The following is a 22027-nucleotide window of genomic DNA, read 5'->3' as shown; positions in this document are numbered from 1 at the left end:
ATGGATCTGGCCCAGGAGTGTGGGCAAGTCTGCTGGGAAGGTTCTGGGGAAGGTGTCGCCCTTCTGATGAAGGCAAACAGGCATGGCTGGTACTGTTTCCTCCTCCTCACCACTAACGTGTGTGCTGCCTGAAGCAGAGGCATCATCTTGCAAGAACCACAAGTGAAAGGCGGAGAATCAGACATGCTTGCTTTGACAGCAACGGGTAACGCTCACCTCTGGATACGACAAATACCCCCTATGACGGCCCCGTTACCTGCGTGAAGCATTCCCGATACACTGAGGCCGGCCCTGCTCACCTGGGCGTGCTTAAAGATGTGCATGATGAAGATGGTAAGGCCCAGGCCGAAGATATAGGCCGCAAAGCTGGTGTAGAAGTACGTGTGGGTGTTCTTCTTCAAGCTTCGGGAAAGGATGGGAGGAAGAGGGAGTGTTAGATGCAGCATCCTTTAAAACAGGAGCTGGGAAGACCCTGGAGGCGTTGGGGTGGCTGAGAGCTCTGGGCTGGGATTGTCCAGAAGTGGGTGCACCTCTGGAACTGCTCCAGCTGTGTCTTTGGACAAGCCACTTTCCTTCTCCCAACCTCAGTTTACTCATCTGCAAAATGGGGATCTATCTACCACAATCTATCTCCCTGATGGCTGTGAATATCAAATGCTATAATCTACGACAGTGGCTTAAGATTCTAGCCGGCCCAAAATCACCTGGAAACCTGGTAAAAAAAACACACAAAACACCACAAGAGTTCTAGGTCAAATTACCAAGGAGTCTGAGCTAATAGGTGTGGGGCAAGGTCCTGGAATCTGCATTTTGAAAAACCCAGGGGAATCTGATACAGGTGGACCATGCTTTTAGAGAAACTGTAAAACTATTTTAAGTGCAGTGCACATAATAATTCAGTTCCCTGTTGTGAATAATAGATGGTGACTGCATAGATAAAATGCCAGCGACTTCCTGGAGGGGATTCATCCAAGATCAGCTTCAGAACAGCTGAATCACAAGCAGCCTGGCATTGCCATGACAGGACTTTCCTTTCCAATGCCAGCTTGCGACCTCTGCGTGTCACCAGCACTTGGGACAATGCCTGGTAACATCTGTGAAACGAACGAGAACTTCTGACCCCCTTCTCTCCTTGCCTTGGCTGCTTCTAAGCCTTGAGCTGCAAGTACACTGAGAGCCACTCTGTTTGGAGGCCTGGGGAGCAACTGACTCCCTTTGGGAATGTTGCACAAATTCTGGAACCAGCTCTAAAGGGCTTGCTTATCCTGAAGTCCAGGCGAGGAGATCTGAGGTTACTGGCAGCTGAATGTGTGTCTCCAGCAAAGAGTCCAGGGACTTTTGTGGGTTTCTCTTTATGTCACCTCTGAACAGCCAAGAGTAGCTGGCTGACACAGACGTGCCTCAACTTACAAACTGGCCAGGTCCTTTCCAAAGGCTGGCTGTAAGTCTGTGTCCGTGAGGTCCAGAGGGGCACCACACCAACAGCCCAGATGTATGCGAGTGGGGAAGTGAAGTTTCACATGCAAACTGGATTTCAGTGATGCTGGTACTGAGTTTCTCATGACCACTGTTAACACAATTATTGCCTTTGCAATGACTGGGCATGAGGAAATGAAGAAAAGTTCATAAACCACCTCAAAATTACGGGCACACACTGCAAGCTCCCCACTGGGGTGACTGAATGCCACCTGCTGGCGGCAGGTCCAGCTGGCCAGGTGCATTATTAACTCAAGCGCGACCTTCCCTGTGTTTTAACTGGTGACTCAAGCGGGCCCCTATCTCCCCCTTGTGCTCACTTTCTACAATGGACTGAAAAAGTCTGAGAAGGTGAGGGTGGGGACAGCCGGAGCAGCTGGGCCATGGCGACCTGCCCCAGGCTGATAAACGCGAGGGCTGACTGCAGCTGGATCTTCCCGGGAGCTCCCGAGGTCAGACTGTGCCCAGCGCTCTCCAGATCTGCGATACTGAGGCAGAAACTTGTTTACCACTAACATAAGGATGAAGAACCTTAGCTCAAAAAGGTCAGGCCACTTGCCAAGGTCACAGTGGGAGAAAGCACAATGGGTTTAAATCCTCTGGCCTGTGATTCTTAACTTTTTTTTTTTGGTCACAGGCTCTTTGAACACTTAGAACCTCAAAATGCAAAAGGCAGATAAAATCAGAATTACTCTGGCTGCTGGGGGGATGGAGGGTCCCCTGAGGTCCCTTCTCTGGGCTCCTGAAAGGCGATGGAGAAGTCCCCGCTAGGGGAAGGCCCCTCACTCACGGAGCCGGATGGTTAGGGGTCCTAAGAAGCTTACCTGATGTCAAAACGCAGCAGCAAGGCAATGAAGATTCCTGTTGGGAGGAAGCTCGGGTTAGACAGCGGCAGGGAAGCCAGCACCCCAGAGCTGGAGCCCTCTGTCTTGGCCAGGGAGGAACGAACACACAACTGGGTCCCCAGCCTGGTGTTCCCAGCCACGGATAGTCACGGAGCGATCACTGGGACCCAGGGAGTGGCCAATACGCCAACTGCCAGCAGAAATCCTGCTTCCCTGCCATCAGGCCACTCAGACCCACGAGAAGGCCCCAGGACTTTGCTTTGGCTGGGACCACACTGATCTGGCACCTCGAGCACCATGCTGTGCCACACTGGCTCCTCTACCCAGTGTTGATCGAGGGCTGCTAGTACCAGGCACCACAGGCAAGAGAAGGGCAAGCAAAACCACCGCACCCCGAGTTCAGCCAAGGGGGCACGGGGTACACACTCTGCTCGCACAGAACCAGAGCCGATGTGAGATTAGAACAGTGAGAGGGCGCTTCCTGCCCCAGGGGAGGTGTATCAAGATGAGATCCAGGCTCGGGGGAGGGTGCGGGAGGGAGAGTTCTTTGAGGAAGTGACATTTGCCAGGGAGAGGGAACAACATGAGCAAAGACCCTGAGGAAAGAAGGCTCAGGGATGTGGCAGAGGGCAAGGACAGCCAGTAAGGCTGCAGCCAGAACAGGAGATGCAGGGGACAGACCAGGCATGCAGGGCCCACGGGGCACGAGGAGCTGGGTCTCTATCCTGAGTAAGGGAGCACACTGGAAGAGTTCCAAGTGGGAGAACAACTAAGCATATTTAGAAAAAGACCGTGCTCACAGGCTGCAGGGAGAGAGTGGATAAGCAGATCGTGAGGAGGCTCTGTGGGCACTCAGCAGAGGATGGTTAACTCTGTCCATCCACTGAGCTTCTATTTGTACTTGAAAACCCAGCCCAGACACCCTTAAGTCCCAGGACACACGGTCCACCTCTGTATGTTGAACACACACCACACCAGTTCGTGTCTGTCTCCCTGACTGGTCTTTGGGCTCATTCAGGGCAAGGGCTGAATCTCATTTAGTTGAGAGCAAACTCCCAGGAACCAAAACATTCTTTGCTAATCAGAAGCACCGACTGACAACATACACTTCATTTTAAAGAGGGAAATGAGTTAGTCCCCACTGTAGACTGTGTGAGTAGGGAGTTGGTGGGTAGAGAGCAAACAAATGTTGCCTTTCTGTAAGCAAAGTGGAGAACTCTGTAAGCAAAGTGGGGAACTCAGTGCCCCCTGGCGGCTGAATTCTGCAACTGCTGCAACTGTTCCCCAACTGACCCAGGGGTCAGAGCTTTGCCAAGAGCTTCCACTATTCCTAAAGCATCTGGTCCTCAAAACAATCCAGCGACCTGTTCTCTGAAGAATATCACCGGGCTCTGTGAGGGTACAACCACCTCCCGTTCACTGTGACTGCTGAAAGACAGGTGTCTGTGGGCACACACAGAAATGCAGCCATGTCCCTCCCTTGCAGGCCGCAAGCCCAGATTACAACCAGCACGGACACTGGGGGAGTCCGTGTGGGTGCCTGTGACAGGCCATGCTGCAGTGACCCGAGTGCTTTATGGACTCGATTCTCTGTCTACGGAGCTGCCTCGTCCCGGGAGGACGCCTCCCTGCCTAACAGCACTGCACGTTATGGAAACACTTGGGTTTAAGACCATGATCAGCTGCCTCCCACACGTGCCCCGGCCAGGGCCGGGGATCGAACCTGCAACCTAGGTACGTGTCGTTGACCAGGAATTGAACCCTCGACCCTTCAGTCTGTGGGCTCTAACCACTTAGCCACACAGGCATGTTCTGCTGGAGCCCTCCCAGCACTGGGAGCAGAGGACCACGGGGACTGTGGCGGTCCCAGCACCTCTTTAACACCTGCAAACATTGGTGAGGGGAGTGTAATGTGTGGGTGTGAAGGGTCAGGTTCTTTCACCACTGTCATGAAATGTGCCTTTTCAGTGTACAGTCAGTCTGTCATACACGTTTATTTTCGTAGCTCCTGAGTAACATCTGTTCACCAAGCCGAAGCTCAGCGAGGACGCTCTTGGCACTGCTGCCCCTCCAGTGCCCAGCCCAGGCCTGGCACCCGACTGGTGCTCCACCATGTGTGTTGAGGTGGATTCCTTCACCAAGCCCGGGGCTGAGCCAGGGCTGGGGAGGTGGGTCACCTTCCTCCTCTTTCCCACCGGGGAAGGCTGTTTCACAGTATTCCTCCTTGGTCCAGGGAACCCTCCCCACCCCCGCCTGGTACCTGGGATGACGATATCGCCGAGTCCTAGCATGGCGAAGTTGTCCGCCTCGAGGCCCTTCTCCAGCAGATCCTGGGGAAACACCACTGTAGGGGAGGCAGGGAGGCGAGGAGTTGGTGCTGGCCCAGCTCGCTGACTCCTAGCCCACCTCTGCTGTAGGAAACTCACACCTGCACTCTGGGTGGGGTGGGGTGGGGGCGGGGACGAGAGGATGCTGACAGGCTGATGGGCAATGTCTTCATCTGAGACCACAGCTGGTCAGAGCAGGATCATCTGGGTCAAAGGCTTAAGGCCCTCATGGAGTTACACAGCAATGGAACCCTTGGTTAAATGGGACTGACCCTCAGACAAGTAGGTAAAAGAGCCCACAGTGCTGAGGTGTGACAGGCTTCCCTTCTCACTACGACAGGGTGAGGGCAGATGGGTTTCTGTTCGAAAGCAGCGAGCCTGGGCTCTCGGCTCTTACTGTACCTGCTGAGGGAGAAAAGGTCACACACCTACACTTTCCGTGCTGAAAGCCTCCCACTCAAATCCCTCTATGGGCTTTTTTGGATAAATACAGATTGAGAGAAATGCCCCCCTCCCCGCCATGTCCAGTTATGTCTAGAGGCGCTGTAACTGGATTTTACCCTCAGGGCCGTGAGAGCAGAGCAGTTAGGTGTGAGCTTCAGGGTCAGAATCTTGGCTCTGATGTGTGACTTTGTACAGGTTACCTAACGGCTCTCTGCCTTAGTTTTCTCACCTGTGAAATGGGCGTGACAACAGAAGTGAGCCCATAGGGTTGTGGTGAGACTGAGATGATTGGCACACTGTTAACTGCTACCTCATGCCTTCTTTACGAACCCAGTCCGGCTTTGGGTGGGGCAGCCTTTCCAGGCGATGCATCAAGTGTGCTGTGGCCAAGATGACAGGACAATCCTGGTCCTTGAATTCCCGACTTCCCTTGCTGCTGGGGGTGGTCAAGTGCCCCAGCTCTGGGCAGTGATCCATAGGCAGAGGCACGCTGGGGGCTGTGGGCAAGCTTGTGCTCCCCTAATAAGTGTATAGACGCCCTTCCCTCCCTGCGGACTTCCTCCTGCTTTGAATGCAGCTACGATGATTTACAGATTTCCCCATTCACCCTTAGTCCTGGTACCATTCAGTTCTGAGTGGCACATGTGGAAACCAGGGCCCAGAGAGAAGTCTCTTTCCTAAGGCCTCTCAGCCAGCAGGTGTCAGATCTGGGATTCAAGTCCAGGCAGCCTGACTTCAGCACGTGTGCAGGCAACCCGTCTGCGATACTGCCTGAGCGCCACTCCCAGCAGGGGAGGAACCGCCTTCCCCCGCCGGAAAGCCACTCTAAGCACCAGAGACCAAACAGGACAGTCGTACCCCTGTTCGACTGTCATATTTCCCCTGCTGAGCAGCGTCCAAGTCCCTGGCACGATATCCTTGCTCTCCCCAAATCTGGCCTCTTTCCTGCTGCTCCCCTAACTCATCCCCTCCCTCCCAGGGCCCTCCATGCAGTTTGTCTCCAGCCCTTTGCTGAAGCTGTGCTCATCGACCTTTCGAATGCCCACACTGCCCCTGCATGCTTGGTAAAGGCACATTCCTCCTTCATGACGCAGGCAATCTTTTCCTAACACTTTGGCTGGTTCATCCATCAAAGCACGTGGGGAACTTCTCTGGGGAACTGTCCTCACCCACACCCTGGGTTCTGGGAGGCTGCTAACTAAAATACCTCCAGGAGGGCAGTGGCCCAGGCCTGTCCACCTGACCCTCCATCTTCCCAGCAGGAGTGCCTGGCTCAGGGGCCAGGGCAGGCTCCATACATTTACTCAAGCTAAAGCTGGGGGAAACGGGTTTTCCTCGGGCCCTGAGCTGGGACCAGGGCATTTAGAAGCGGCGTGTGGCCATGATTCCTTCTCTGGCTCACGCAGATGTCCTGTCTGCAGTAGTGGAGAATGAGACTGTGGGAAAGACAGTTCTTAACTGACTCTCTGAGGCCGACTTCACTCTGACTGCCGAGCCGATGCTTCCCATGGAGCCCACTCCGTGTTCGCGCCTTCCCCACGGGACCCCCCCTTCACCCTGCTGTCATGGCTGGTGCAGCAGCTTCCAGTGTGGGTCTCCTGATCCCCGGAGGTGACTCTTGAGTAGTCTAAGGCTTAAACTCTAAGCTAATCATGCTTTCTCTTGTCCCCCTTGCTGATGACTGGTTTGGATTTGGGCCGGTGACCCAGTTCTGGCCAGTGAAATATAAGGGAAGCTGCAGGGAAGATATGGGGAAAACATTCCTCTTTGATGAAAGAGAGACAAAACTCCCCCTTTCTGTCCCTGCACATGGCTGTGAGGAATCCACACTGGGAACTGTGGCAGCCACCTTGGGACCATGAAGGGATGAGCGTAAGGGACAGGCGGGCATGCTGAGAACGGTGGGTGGGAGGAATGCAGTCACCTTGGCTCTTGGTGACTCCACCGGGGTCATTAACCCAACCCCGAGACGCTCTACCACTGGGCTTGCCATAGTGCGCATTAACAAAATGTTCACATTGCTTAAAGATGCTTGCAGCTGGATTTTCTAATATTTATAAATGATGGGTATATGAAGAACACGGCCAGGCAGTGTGAGACACATGGGAGATGGTGCCCAATTGCTGGCACTAAAGGGATCGGCGAGGAGCTGCAGGTTTCTGGAATGCCCCTGTGTGCCCGCCACACATGCATGAGACCCCCCCTCTATGCTTACTTCCATGCCAGCCCACCCCACAGCACACTGCACGGTGACCAAGTGTCTAGAGGCCGGGCTTGGGCAGAGGTGGCCGGGTGAGAACACGGCCAGATGAACATGGAGACAAGGAAAGGAGGCTGGAGATGCAGGAGAGCTTGAGGAAGACCAGTTGTGTGGGGAGAGCTAACGGACCGGCATGACCAGAACAGGGACCACAGGGGAAGGGCCACTAGGGTGGGGGCGAAGGGACTCCCCTGTGGGTGGTCACTTACATTTTATTGGTGCTTCAAAGGACCTGGCCACTGTCACCATTACATTGGTGCCAAACACCTGGAAGGACAAGAAAGGAGTCTAGAAGGGCATGCGGGCGGGCGGGACAGAATGGCTGACCTCAGGCGCCTCAATGTCCTGCTGAGATCTGCAGGGAGTGGGCAGGGAGCTGGGAGGGGCTCCAGAGCAGAGGCGAAGTTGAGTAGGTGGCCCCCGAAACTGGCCCTGGGGACACTCCATGGGGCTCCTGGTTCTGGGCAATTCAAAGGTGTCGGAAAAGAGCCTCTGACGTCCCTGACCAGGCACCCTGTTTGCCCCTGCAGTATCACCCACTTAAGAGAAGAGGCTGCCTGAGGCTGGAGAGAGGGCACCTGCATCAGGCTGCCCACGACCCCACAGCAATGCCTCTCGGTGTCAGTGTGGCAGGTCTCAGCCCAGGGCTGTGTGCAGCCAGAGCCTTCAGTCAACAGCAGCCTCTGCTTCACAGATCAGTGCCCGTGCCAGGCCCGTGAATCAGCACTACCCACCCCTGCCAGGGCCACCATGAGAAAGAGACGAGGAGGGCTGCAGGCACCGGGCACAGGGTGGGCTCTCAGCCAGGGGGGACCTGCTCTCTGCTCTGTCATGGATGAAGGCAACTGAGCCCAAAGGGACCTTCTCTGAGGCCTTGACTTCCAGGCCACGCCTGCTGCCCTCCGTCAGATGACCGCTGCCCAGGAGACAAAGGGGAGCAGGGGGAGCCTTACCCAGAAGATGTCGTAGACGAAGAGGCCGCCCAGCAGGATGCAGCCAGTGCTGACGTTGTTCAGGTGCAGGAGCTCCACCCCGTTGAGGGAGAAGGCCAAGCCAAAGAGGTTGTTGGCAATCCAGTGCTGGGGGAAGGTGGGAGTGAGACCAGTTCGTGTGCCCCTTGCCCCGTCCCATCCAGCGCTGCCTCTGTCCCCCACGGACCGCATTTCAGGCCCTGGCTACTTACTTTCCTCAGCAGGTACCAGACGCCAACGATGCTGCTCAGGCCCAGGCACACCAGGTCCTTGGTGTCAAACTCATAATTGATGATCTCTGGGCAGAGAGGCCGGGTAAGTCCACTCCCCGGGGGCGGGGCTGCCCCTCCCACCTGTCAGCCCCTGGACGGAGGAGGGCATGGCTGTGGGCACTGTCAGAGGCTCAAGGGAGCCACCCCCAGTCTCTCCATTTTCCTAGAGGAGGGAATGGAGGCTCAGAGAGAACACAGGCCAGGCCTGTGCGGGGGCAATGGGCGGTGGCCGGAAGCACAGGTTCTACATTGTAGGTGGGTGACCCTCGGGGAGGCCCTTCCCTCTCTGAGCTTCAGTTTTCTTAGCTGTAAAATGAGGATCACATCACCTCCCTGATAGGCTGCTGTGGGGAGCAAGTGAGATGGCCCTTACGAAGCTCCCCGCACGGTGCCTGGCACACAGTGGGAGGGCAATCAATGCCAGCTGCCAGCAAGCCCAGGTCGTTAGCAAGGTCCCAGTTCTTTCAGGAACCTTTCTATTTTGCCGCCAAAGGAATCAGGAAGGTGGCTGGCAGCCCTACGTCACTAGGAAGGAGGAAGAGAGGAAGAGATGGCGCCTGGAGAAAAAGCAAGGGCGAGTCCCTGGGTCGGCTCCTGTGGGGAACCCTGTGGCAGAGACAGTCTCCATCACTTCAAGTTTCCTAACAAGGAAGCCCAGGCCACCGAGCACAGCCCTTGTTGCAGATTTCAGCGGGGAGGAGGCTGCTGCTGGGCCCCAATTTCCGCTTTCCTCTGTGGTGACAGCACCCTGATGATTTTTATCTGGACACCAGGCCAACCAGCTCCTGGCCACAGTTTCCAGCTTCCCCTGCTGCTGAATGGGACTGTGATACAGCTGCCTCTCCTTCCGTCTGGGGGGACTGGGGAGTGACGGTGCCATCGGAGACCCAAGGGTCACGGCATGAGGCAGAGCAAGAGACAGACAGCGCCTGGGACCCTGAAGATTGTGTGTGCAAGCTTAGCCTTTCCTTCTTCTTTTTTTTAAATCAACAGATGCACTAGGGATGCAAAAAAGTCACATAAAATTGCTGTTCTTTAGAAACAAGATAGAATGTGCTAGGCTCCAGTAGGAGAGCATGACATTCACAAACTCAGACTTTTACATGTGAGACACCTTCCATTTGGTCAAGCCATTGTAATCCTGTTACAACATTCGAACCCACAACCTAACGAATCCCCAAAACCCAGGCTTTCCCCAATTCCTTGCAGTTTTTACTTTCTTTTTAAAAAATGTTTTTATTTATTTATTTTTTAATAGAGAGAGGAAAGGAGAGGGAGAGAAAGACAGAAACATCAATTCGTAGGCTCTGGTTGCCTCCCACATGTTCCCTGACAGATCAAACCCGCAACCTGGGTATGTGCCTGACCAGGAATCCAACTGGCGGCCCTGCGGTGCATGGCATGACAATCAATCAACCAGCCACTCTGGCCAGGGCATAGTTTTCACTTTTTAAAAAGCCCTGGAGCCCTGGACAACAGTGTGGCTCAGTTGGTTGAGCGCCGTCCCATGCACCAAAAGGTGATGGGCTCAATTCCTGGTCAGGGCACATGCTCAGGTTTTGGGTCTGACTCTGGCCGGGGCACGTGGGAGGCAACCAATTGATGTTTCTCTCTCTCTGTCTCCTTTCCTTTCTCTCTTTAAAAAAAAAAAAAAGTCATGGAACCTCCCTTTCAAATCTTAGGTAGGAAAGTAATCATACTAAAAATAGCTACAACAGACAACTTTTACTGAGTGCTTACTACAGCCAGGCAGCGTGCTGAATGCTTCCCACGCATCTCCTACTTGCGTCCTAACAACATACCTAAGTGGGAGGTAATAGATCATCACTTTTATTTTACCGATAAAAAAACAAACAAACCCCCAACAAAAACACCCAAGGCTCAGAGAGGTAAAGGCGCTCACCCAGAGTGCCCCAAGCAGGCAGTGGCAGAGCTGGGCTGTGAACCCAGGCAGTGTGACCCAGAGCCCACCTTCTCCATCACTCGCTCTACCGAAGAGCCCCAGCATCGGAGAGACAAAGGGGAGTGGAGGAGGAAAGCGGCAGCACTGACCTTCCTTGTTCTCCCCAGAGCCCTGCGTGAAGAGCAGCTGGTACTGTCGGTTTGGGAAGTTGGCTGGAAAAAACTTACTCATGAAGGGGCTGGAAGAAAAGACAAAGCAGATTAGCAAACAGAGCCCCCGTGGGCAACCACAGACCCAACCACCCCAATCAAGCCCCCACTCACAGCTGTGATCTCCAGCAGCCTCACAGCTGTCCTGACAGGCAGGTGTTATTGTGCCCATTTTACACATTTGGAACCAGAGGCTCTCAGAGGGTAAGTGACTGCCCAGGGTCACACAGGGAGTCAGTCTCTGAGCTGAGATGTGAACCCTGGGCTCTGGTGCTTCCAGACTGCCTCTAGGCTGTCACCCAAGAAACACAAAGCAGCAGGCTTGCATGGAAATCGCAGTTTTAAGGAGAGCAATGGATCCCAAAGTCTGGTCCACGCACTGCCTGTATGAGTCCCTCGTCAAGAATGCATATTCCTGAACTCCTTTTCCGACCTACTAAGTTAGATGACCTGATGGTCATCCCACTCCCTTGACTTGTGAGGCCTGAGACTTTTATGAACTTGTTGGACTTGATCAGCCGGACAAATCACAGCCCCATGGGTGGCAATTCCCTCACGTTAACCCAGCATGGGCTTGGCCTCTTCTCTTGTAATCCAGCATACTCTGCTTCCTGGCCAGGCAGGGAACAGACGTTCTTTTCTGGATCACCCACAGAGCAAGATCAGCTAGCATATTAGGCCTCCTGGTGCAGCCTGGGGTGGCCACAAGCTTGGGTGGCCCAGCCCTGAAGCCTAATCTGCCACACACCAGCTGTGTGGCCCTGGGCGAGCCACTTCAGCGGCTCATCTCCTCAGCTGTGTGTGGGGATGCTACCATTTGTCTCAGGTGTTGCTGTGAAGATAGGAGAGAGGGCAGGGAGAAGCTAGGCCAGCAGTGCATCCACAGCTGGAATGTAAGAACTGTGAGTTTCCCTCATCATTGGAGCTTGTCTAGACCCTGAGCTCGAAAGCATTTGGCCATGCCAGACAGACTGACATACTAACGAGGTGGGCAAATCTAGAACGGTGCTCCCAATGGCAGGTAAATGGAGGCAGGCCAAGAGGCAACTAGGGCACAGTGGTAAAGGCAGGGGAAAGGGAGCCCTCTTTCTAAGACCCTGGGGCTTGGAGAAAGATGTGGCATTAAGAATGATCTCTGGGCTCAGTTTCCCCACTTGTCAAACAGCCAATCCCTCCCAGTCTGCAGGCTGTGGCATGAGGAGTGGCAGGCCCCAGGATGGAATCGGGAGTGGGCTTCCACAGCAGGCTCTGAGGAGGCGGAGGCGGAAGCTGGGCTGAGTGAGGATGATTCAGCTCAGTTTGCTGAATCACTTTTGGGAAAGTCTAAAGCCAGAGTGTTATGTGTGGAGGCAGAGAGAAGGCCCAAGGAACTAAGCCCTTCACTCCAGTCTGGCCTCTTCCTTAGAAGCTTGATGCTTGCCTTCTCAACCAGCAATTAAGAACATGGACTCTGGCCAAAACCGGTTTGGCTCAGTGGAGAGAGCGTCGGTCTGCGGACTGGAAGGTCCCAGGTTCGATTCCGATCAAGGGCATGTACATTGGTTGCGGGCACATCCCCCGGTGGGGGGTGTGCAGGAGGCAGCTGGTCGATGTCTCTCTCTCATCGATGTTTCTAGCTCTCTGTCCCTCTCCCTTCCTCTCTGTGAAAAATCAATAAAATATATTAAAAAAAATAAATAAATAAAAGATGGCCATTAAAAAAAAAAAAACGAACATGGACTCTGGAGGCAGACTTCCTGGGTTCAAATCCCAGCTCTGCCACTTATTAACCTTGGGCAAGTTACTTAATTGCTCTGTGCAACAGTTTCCTCACTTGGAACACTACAATATCTTCCTGATAGTCGCCTGGTACCAGGAGGCTGCTGGCAAATGCTTGCTTGAAGGCCTCCAAATGCAGACTATTGTTCGAGGCAGATTTTTTTCTGGTCCTCGATGGCTCACGTCAAAGCTAAAGGTCACTGCTTCCTGCAGGGAAACCACATCCTGCTGCCCTCTCCCCTGGGGGTGGAAAGCACAGGACAGAGAAACTGGTGACATGGCCTCCTGTTCCTAGAGTGGCAACGTTTGGCTTTCTGACTCCTTTTCTCCTCTAAAGGTGAGCTGGGTGGGGATGAACTCACAGGTGATACAAATAAGTCGAGCTTCCTTGGCAGAGAGGATTTTGGCATGGGCTCGAGTCTCAGTGATGGTGCAAGGTAAAGGCAGGCTGCAGGCCCTGCCTTCCCCCAAACCCTAACCTGCAGTTTCTTCCCGCACAGGACTGAGGTGGGCCAGGAAATGGTGGTGGAGATGGAAGGAATCTCACAAGCCTGGGCTGACAAGGCTCGGGCTCAGGTCTTATAGCCTTTCAGCAGGTCTCCTCTGCCAATCCCAAGACCGACCCCCTCTTTAAGCTCTCTTCCCCCTTTCATTCATCCCAGTTTCTGATCCATATCACATTTTTCAGAGAACAGCTTTGGCCCTATATGGTGAGAACACCTCTTCTGCCCATGGCTATCCATTGTTATTTTATTATTATTATTATTTTTTTGCCTGGCCAGTGTTACTCTGTGGTTGAGTGTCGACCCATGAACCAGGAAGGAGGTCATGGTTCAATTCTTGGTCAGTGCACATGTCCAGGTTTCAGATTCGACCCCCAGTAGGGGATGTGCAGAAGGCAGCTGATCGATGATTCTTTCTAATCACTGATGTTTCTATCTCTCTCCCTCTCTCTGAAATAAAAAACCACACGTCTTTAAAAACTTTTTAAAAAAATTGATTTAGAGAGAGAGGAAAGGAGAGAGAAAAATACCGAGTTGTTGTTCCACCCATCCTTGCATTCACTGGCTGACTCCTGCATGCGCCCCAATCGGGGATCAAACCCGCAACCCTGGCACATCAGGATGGTGCTTCAATCAACTGAGCCACCTGGCCAGGGCTTCATTGTTTTTATAAATTCTAATCTTCCCAGGTCATACTTTGTGCTCTAAATTTTATCAAGAAAAGGATTCTTCTTTATATATTGATTGATTTTAGAGAGATGAAGGGAGAGGGATAGAGATAGAAACATTGATGAGAGAGAAACATCGATAGGCTGCCTCCTGCAAACCTCCCACTGAGGATTGAGCGTGCAACCCGGGCATGTGCCTGACCAGGAATCCAACCACGACCTCCTGGTTAATGGGCTAAGACTCAACCACTGGACCACACTGGCCGGGCAAGAAAATGGTTCTTCTGATAATTTTTAGTCACTCACAAATTTTACCATGTGCAGTTTTAGCTGCTGTTGGTTCTATTTGCTGTTGATAATTTTTTATCAGTAAAAATTATGAATTCGTTAAAAGGCAGATGGATAACTGTTTCTTAAGATAATCCAGGACTAATTTGGGACCATGCTCCTCAGTTATTGTTCCAAAGGGAAAAAATGTCATTGTAAAAATGATATAGGTTCAAAATATTCTGTTTGGGCAGTTGGATGGAGCTCTCTCGCAGGGTTATTGAAATAAAAGTGAAATAATCAATGCCGCAGCACATGGCCTACCAGTGGCTTTCAAAATATAGTGTTCTTTTACTCTGTGATGGTGGTTGGGCTGTGGGTTTCAAGCTACTCAAAGACGCAGGGGTGGGATGGGTGAGAACTGGAACTGGAATGGGGTTTGGAGTGGGTAAGATGCTAATCAGGATGGGCCCAGTGTCTGGAAGTGACTTCCTAGACCCCACCCCACCCAGGGTCTACCAGGAAGGGAGAGTCTGTCTTTGAGGAAGAATAACTGGGTTTGCCACTATCTTGCTAGGGTCAAACTACAGAGGTGCCTTTGATTCTGTAGGATGGGGCTGGAGTAGAATCCTCCCCAGGTGCCTAGACAAGATTTTGTGGGTGAAGGTAGGTGTAGCTGAACAACACTGAACTCAGTTAAAAGACCAGAGTTCAAGCCCCTGCCAGTGTGGCTCAGTTGGAGGAGCATTGTCCTGTGCACCGACAGGTCGCTGGTTCGATTCCCTGCCAGGGCACATACCCAGGTTTCAGGTTCCATCCCGGTTGGGGTGTGTGTGGGAGGCAACTAATTTTTCTTACATTGGTGTTTCTTTCTCTCCCTCTCCCTTCCTCTCTAAAATCAATAAGGAAAAAAAAGAAAAAAGAAAAAAGACCAGAGTTCAAGTCCCAGCTATGATCTTGGGTTGGGAGCTCACTCATGGTGGGCTTGGCACTGTGCTCTAGGCATGTTACAGATTTGTAACATGCTAGATCTGTCCCACGCCCCTACCAGGAGTTACCTGGAGGATCTCCATCTTATAGGTGAAAAAGCTGGTGCTCAGAGAGCTGGAGTAGCTTACACAAATCATGGAGCCTGCAGAGCCAGGCCACCTGCCTCTTGAGCTCACAGTCTTCTGCTAACAACGTGCCTAGAGGAATGAGGGCAAACTCACCTTGGCTTTCAATGTCCCTGTGAGCAGATCCTTCTCTTTTTTTCTAGATTCTCTCCGACTGCTCGGGGAAGATTCTGACTACCCCCTCACCATGCACAGACCTTGCAGCTCCTGGCCTCTCCCTCCTTCACACCTCTGCCAGGTTTCCCACCTTCCAAGCTGAGTTCAAGTTGCGTTCTTTCCTTTTGGAAACTTTCCCTGGTCGGCTGCCCACCTCATGGTCTATCAGTGGTTCTCAGCCCGAGACACTGCCACTTCCAGGGGCCAGATGGAAACAGATGGGGATGCTCTCGTGGTTGGGCGGGGGGCACACTCCCATTTGGTAAGAGGGCGAGGACTGCCAAGTGTTTACAATGCACAGAGAACTGGCATGTCCCAAATGCCAGCAGCAGCGCCCCCTGCGGATCACTGTCCAGGCCCTTCATCACCAGTGACCTGACACCAGCGTGCGGCAATCTAAGCAGGTGACAGTGGGAAGAGGCTGGGCTCTGGGGCCACACAGACCTGGCTTTGGATCCTGGCTCTGCTGCTTATCAGCTGTGGGATCTTAGCAAATGTGTTAACCTCTGTGCGCTTCAGTTTCCAAATTAACACAGGATTAAAAGCAAAAGCTAACCGTATAAGGTTTTCTGGCAGGTTAGCGCAATAATAATAATAAGATTAGTAGTTGTTGGGCACAGTAAGTGCTCAGTAACAGATCCTGTGATAAAAGCTTTCCACACGACCCACGAGGAAGGGTACTAGTATTTCCCTACACATTCAGGTGAGGAAATGGAGGCCAGAGAGATGAAGTAACTTGCCCAAAGTCACAGGGATATTAAGTGGCAGAGTCTGGATTCAAAGCCAGGCAGTCAAATTCCAGAGCCTGCACGCCTACCTTCTCACTCACCGCCCTCCCTCATGAAACAAGATCACGTGCGAGGCGCCTTGCATAGTGCCCGGCGCAGCGGGCTCTAACAGCTGGCAGGGACACTGCTATTACCCGGCTCAGGACTGTGACAAGTAACATGACATCACTGCTCACAAATGCTACTTTCCCAGCAACCGGGGACACTCTCATCACTCCCGGTAAGGGAACTGTGGCCCAGAGAGGCTAGGATTCTTGTCCTAGGTCTCCCACGGGGTCACACGGGGAGAGATTCCCTTGGGTCTCTCAGCCAGGATTCAAACCTGGCTCTGAATGATGCCAAAGGTCAAGTTCTCATCCAGGAGCCTGTACTGGCTCCTGAAAAAGACGCTCCAAAGGCTGCAGAGATGCCTTCTGACCTGATGGTGTGGGACAGGGCCAGGATTCCAAGCACGAAGAAATACATGGACAGCAAGAGGTTGATGTACTCCTGGGAGAATATCTGAGGTGGAAATACAAAGAGAAACAGAAAGTCAGGGCTGCCGGCGGCTGGCAGGAAACCGGAGTCCGCACTTCTCTTCTGAAGGCTGGTCACACCCCTCTGGAGCTGGGGCACAGCATCGGGGAGAATCTGACAGTGTGGGGGACCTTTCAGTTTCTGTGGCCATGGGGGAAAAAGAGAGGACCACCAGATGCACCTCCAACGGAGCCTGTGCATTTGCATTTGGTGGCCCCATTACCTGGAGACAGGCAACATTAGGGTTGTGGTCTAGAGTCTTGCAGAGGAATCGTGGGGGAGGGAATGTGAGGTTCAGAGTCCCAAGAAGGCCATCTGGACCTAAGGAACTACCCTCCAGCTTCCTTCTCCACGGTCCTGAGACGCTCGTATGAGTCACCTGCGCCCTGCCCCACTCTCCCCATCACACCCTCTGGACAGCTCCTCCATGGTGATGCCCGAGTCATGGCAGCCAGCGCTGACAGCTGCTTCTTGGTCTTATGGTGTCAGTGACCCTGAGAAGCTTCTCTCTCACAGTGCTCCAAAGCCAACGGTCACATGCTGCTCATTCTAGACTTTGGGAAGGCTCTGCCATGTTCTGCCCCGTTCACGGCACCGTCTTCTGAATTTGTTATTAGGAAGGTCTCTACCTGGGAGGCAATAATGTGCTGTCGTGTGGGCCACAGGGACACTGGGCTCTCCCAAGCGGGGCTGTTCTGGAATCTGTTCAAACCTGCCCATCTGATCATGGTGCTCCCTGCTCACAGCCTCTCAGCAGCAGCTTCCCTTTGCTCTCACAGCTCAAGGCCTCCATCCTCACCGTGGCCTCAGGCCCTCATGGTGACCACTGCAGACTGCTCTGCTGCAGCCCACACCACGCCTGCTCTTGCTCTACATGCCGCCTGGATGATCTCCTCCTTTCACCTAGGCCAGTGGTTGGCAAACACATTAGTCAACAGAGCCAAATATCAAAAGTACAACGATTGAAATTTCTTTAGAGAGCCAAATTTTTTAAACTTAAACTTCTTCTAACGCCACTTCTTCAAAATAGACTCGCCCAGGCCATGGTATTTTGTGGAAGAGCCACACTCAAGGGGCCAAAGAGCCGCATGTGGCCGTGAGCCGCAGTTTGCCGACCACGGACCTAGGCCAACACTACTCACCGTTCTGCTCTCAGCTCAGAGCAGCTTTCCTTGACATGGCAAGGAAATTCCTCATTAATTCAGCTCATGTTTACTGCCTCCTACGTACAGGGCACCATGCTAACCACTGGGATTCAGCGAGGAATAAGGCAGAAAAGTAAGTCCCTGCCTCATGGAGTTCATGTGCCAGTGAGGGAGAAAGAATCTCAAAAGAAACCCATGTGCACTATAACGTCAGGTGGTGCTGGGAGCCAAGAAGAAAAGCTAGCAGGGCAAGCAGATGGAGAGAGAAGTGGGGAGAGCTGGTATTTAGACAGGTGGCCAGGGAAAGCCCCCCTAACAGGACAACACTCACTTCTTTTGGGATAGAACCCTTAATGAAGGGAACAGCTGTGAGGATATTTGGGGGAAGAGCATTCGAGGTAGAAGGAAGGGTGAGTGCAAAGGTCCTGAGGTGGGTACATGCTTATGTGTGCAGGGAATAGTGAGGGCCCGAGTGTGGAGCTGAGAGAGCAAGGGAAGATTGTCAGGGGATGAGGCTGGAAGGCAGGAGGGAGACACACTCTGCAGGGCTGTGGCAAGGCTGTGGATTCATCCGGGTGAGACAGGCTGGAGCTGGAGGGCTATGGTGTGAGGGCCTGGGAGGATCCCTCTGCTGCCGTGGGGAAGACAGTCTAGAGCGTGAAAGTGGAAGTAGAGCCTGTGAGGAGGGCACTGCATTATCCCGCGGGGGGAGGATGGTGCCTGGGCTGGATGGAGGGAAGGGAGCAGCAGTGGTCAGATGCAGATCTGTTCTAGAACTGCAGGTGCAGGATGTGCCGAGGGGCTGGCTATGAGGCTGAGAAGCAGGGAGCAAGATGGCTCCCGGGGGTTTTGGCTGAGTGGCGATGTGTTTGGAGGTGCTGCTGTCTAACATGGAGGGTCTGGGCAGGAGCAGGGGTTCACTCCAGGATGGTTCTGTGCTTCCCTGGTGCTACAGACCTTGACTTCACAGACCTGTCCTGTTCCCAGGACTCACCTCCCATTTACCTATGTGATCACGTCTGAGTGTCTGTCTCCACCGCTTGACAAGAAACTCCTCGAGGGCAGGGATGGGTTGAAGGTTTTTCTCACTCTGGTGTCCCCAGCACCTAGCACAGGGCCTGGTGTGTAGCAGGTGCTCTATCGATGTTTATAGATTGAGTGGATGGATGGGCGAATCAGTGCCCTACATTGTGAACACTATGAGAAACAGACCTATGAACACAGACACGTGGATTGTGTTCTACTTGACGATGTGGTGTGCCTCTCACATTGAAATATATGCTTTCAATGGGGGCCCTTGGGAAAATGTCTCTCTGGCTGCACCTTCGAGCTTCTGGTTGGCCTGTCTGTGTGGACTAGGAATTGTGCACCAAGTCTCGCTTTCTTTGTGCGCTGGCTGCCAGAAAGTTTAATTGTCATGAGCTGCCTCAAAGCAATCAGTTTTGGATGAGATGGGATCAAGTAAATTTCATGATTTGAGAAATGTTATAAACTCCAGTGCCCCACTCAGGAGAGGAGGAAAGGGGCAGAGAGACAGCCACTGTTAAACAGACCAACCAACCAGCTGGCGGTCTGGAGCTCGGGAGGAGGCTGGGGGCTGTGTGTCCAGTCAGAAATGTCCACGTGGACGCGGAGACATGGGGAAGAGGTTTACTGTGCCCTCTGGCACTAGGCTGGCTGGGGCTTGCCCGGGGAGGAGGACAGGCATCCAGAGCCTTAAATAAAAATGCGCGTGCCTCTGCTGCCGGAACCCCTTCCTGGGAATCTGCCTAAGGAAGGAATCCTAAGTGCTAAAAACGTTAGAAGGTCTTGAGGCAAGGCCCTGGATGTGTATTCCTGGCACTTAGCACAACAGAGACCTGAGAAATGATCTGCTAAAAGCAAAGTCAGAGGCAACGGGCTAAATGTACACAGAGCCCCAGAGGGATCTCAAAGGTCCAGGGGAAGCAAAAGGAAACGGAGGGAGATGTACTGCACAGCTCTATTTATGGAAACCAGACCCTCATCAATACACAATGATGCACCAACACCATGTATTTTACAAGGAGACACACATCTAAGGACACAAATCAAACCATTAGAGCAGGTACCTCTGGCAGAAAGAGAAATGGAGGTGGAAAATGGAGGTGGGCACCAGGGGTACAGGGGAGTGGGGGTGGGGCGGACAAAGAGGGGAACCTGGCATGGATTGATGCTGTTGTGCTGTGAACCAAAGCATTTGATAAATGCTTCACCTGAGGTCCAGGAAAAAAAGAAAGAAAAAACACACAAAAAACAAATACAAAAATGGATGAATACCTATTGTTACTCGATTCACTCTTATTTATTGGTAAGAGTAAAAATCCAAATGATTTTTTCTGTTTAAAGTGAGGGGGATGATACAAGTCATCCATGGCGGATAGGCTTGGGGGGGATATTCTAAAACCCTTAAGAAGAGTAGTTCTGATCCAGCAATGCCGGAGCAATGGACCAGGAAACAGGCTTTAGCAATTCCATTTTACTGGTAAAAACAAAGACTCTGGCTGCGACCCAATGCAGGAGAGGGTACAGGGAAGCCAGCACGCTTGGGACTGTGGGAGGGAATGTAAACATGGCACAACCTCTTTGGGTGGATGTGGCACTATCTGTCCAAATTACAAACAGAGATGCTATTTGACCTGGTAACCCTACTGCAGACACCCTTGTCAATACACGCACGTGCCACGATATGTGCACGAAGGTGTTCCCGGCAGCACTGCAGGGATGCCCCAGCACTCAGCGCGCCTCAGGACACACCCACAAAACAGAACCACAAGCAGCTGTTACAAAGAATGAGGCAGATTTGATTGTCTTGATACAAAAATATCTCCATGATAAAAATCGTATTAGGTTTGAAACATATTTGTTTTTAAATTTTAACATAAATATAGAGCTATACAATCTTTTATGTAAAGATTCATAAGGAACTATATTGAGGAGAGGATTATGGCTCATTTACACCTTCTCTGAGATTGAAAGAGATTTTTAACCATAGACATGGTATTTTGAAATTGTAAGTTAAAGGTTGTCCTTGAGGAATTTTCACTGATCAGGCAAAAAGTGCTTGTGATGTACTATTAAAAAATATGCTTATCAGAAGCCTGAAAGGAGACAGGCTAAAATGTCAAAAGGGATTACATTTGTGTATTTCTCTTGATATTTTCCCCTCCTTTTCTTTAAGTTTTCTATTTATATTACTTTTATAATTAGAAAATAAGTTATGTTATATTAAATATAGTTTAAGGAGAGTTTGCAGTAACATGAGGAAATGCTTATGATGTTATTAATGGGAAGTGAAAAAAGCAGCTACGAGACTGAATACACCACATGGTCACAGTTACGGCCAAACCACACACGGAGAAACAGTGGAAGGACACACCTCAAAAGGGACTCTGTGAGTGTCTCTGGAAGAGGGGTTTTGGATGACTGATGTTTTTCCCTTTTTACTTTTCTGTGTTTTCCAGGTTTTCAACACTGAGCCTGTGTAACTTTTATTAGGAAAATAAACCTCGATAAATTAAAAAAAAAAAAAAAAAAGCAATTAGTATGGTAGAGGTATGTCTGAGACACAAGCTATACCCCATCCCAACATAAAGAGCACCATGAAACCAAACGGGTATCATGCACAAAACCCCAGAAAGCTTCACGCAGAAAAGAAGTCAAGATTGGTGGGAAACAGTCCCAAAGGATATGTGGCTGTCTCTGGGAAGTGGCTCTAGGGGAGAATTTTAAGGATTTTTTCCTGCTCTTCATTTTCTACAAACGAACATGCACGTCTCCTGGGATGGAAAAAAATAAAACAAAAGGAAATCAAGTTACTGAAATCAAATGGCACAACAGGTGGCAAAGACTTACTTTGAAAAAGAGGTAGAGCCCCAAGAGCGTGCAGCTGGCGATGATGGGGAAGCGGGCGGCGTCCCGGCTGGTGATGGTCTCGGGCATGTCGGAGGCATTCTAGAGGAGAGAACGAAGGCGCCCACTGAGCAGGGTGTGGTTCTGGCCTCCTAGGGCGGGACGCTGGCGAGGAGCTGATGCCCCAGGAGCTCATTAACCTCCCTCCCCCTCCCTGCCCCCCCCCTCCGCCCCCGCTCAATTAGGTGCTGCAGGAGCCCCGTGTTTTCTTAACTCCAGGCTCTGTTAAGGCTGTTCCCTCTGCCAGGGCTGCTGCCCAGCCACTCTGGGGCAAGATGCTCTGGTGCCACTATTTTGCCATTGAGGAAATCTGGACCCTGACAGGGAAGGCCCAGGGAGGACCTGTGCAACATGTAGCTTCTCGGGTAGAAGATCTATGGCAGAGGCAGCCACTGGGAATGTAATAACTGAAAAACAACAAGAACAAAAACCAAAAACCTTGGGAACTGGTGACAACAGAGTTGTCCTAGAACG

General features: G+C 52.1%; 1 protein-coding gene across 3 annotated transcripts in view; it reads right to left on the bottom strand.

Moving 5' to 3' along the window:
• The window catches only part of HM13 (histocompatibility minor 13), a 39057-nt gene that overhangs the window by 7343 nt on the left and 9687 nt on the right, over positions 1 to 22027 (bottom strand). For all 3 annotated transcript variants that reach the window (XR_013814190.1, XM_079784142.1, XM_079784141.1), the window contains exons 2-10: positions 21497 to 21595; positions 16381 to 16463; positions 10648 to 10736; positions 8536 to 8621; positions 8306 to 8431; positions 7562 to 7619; positions 4582 to 4665; positions 2301 to 2337; positions 300 to 402 (exon numbers count right to left, since the gene is read on the bottom strand). Coding sequence is in view for 2 of the 3 variants with exons in the window: in XM_079784142.1 (XP_079640268.1) it covers positions 300 to 402; positions 2301 to 2337; positions 4582 to 4665; positions 7562 to 7619; positions 8306 to 8431; positions 8536 to 8621; positions 10648 to 10736; positions 16381 to 16463; positions 21497 to 21595 (765 nt within the window). In the remaining variant the exon portion in view is untranslated. The remainder of the gene's footprint in view (positions 1 to 299; positions 403 to 2300; positions 2338 to 4581; positions 4666 to 7561; positions 7620 to 8305; positions 8432 to 8535; positions 8622 to 10647; positions 10737 to 16380; positions 16464 to 21496; positions 21596 to 22027) is intronic.

The sequence above is a fragment of the Cnephaeus nilssonii genome (genome assembly GCF_951640355.1).
Source record: "Cnephaeus nilssonii genome assembly, chromosome: 11".
Lineage (NCBI taxonomy): Eukaryota > Metazoa > Chordata > Mammalia > Chiroptera > Vespertilionidae > Cnephaeus > Cnephaeus nilssonii.
Note: the sequence above shows the minus strand (reverse complement) of the source record. Positions and strands in the feature narration are given on the sequence as shown.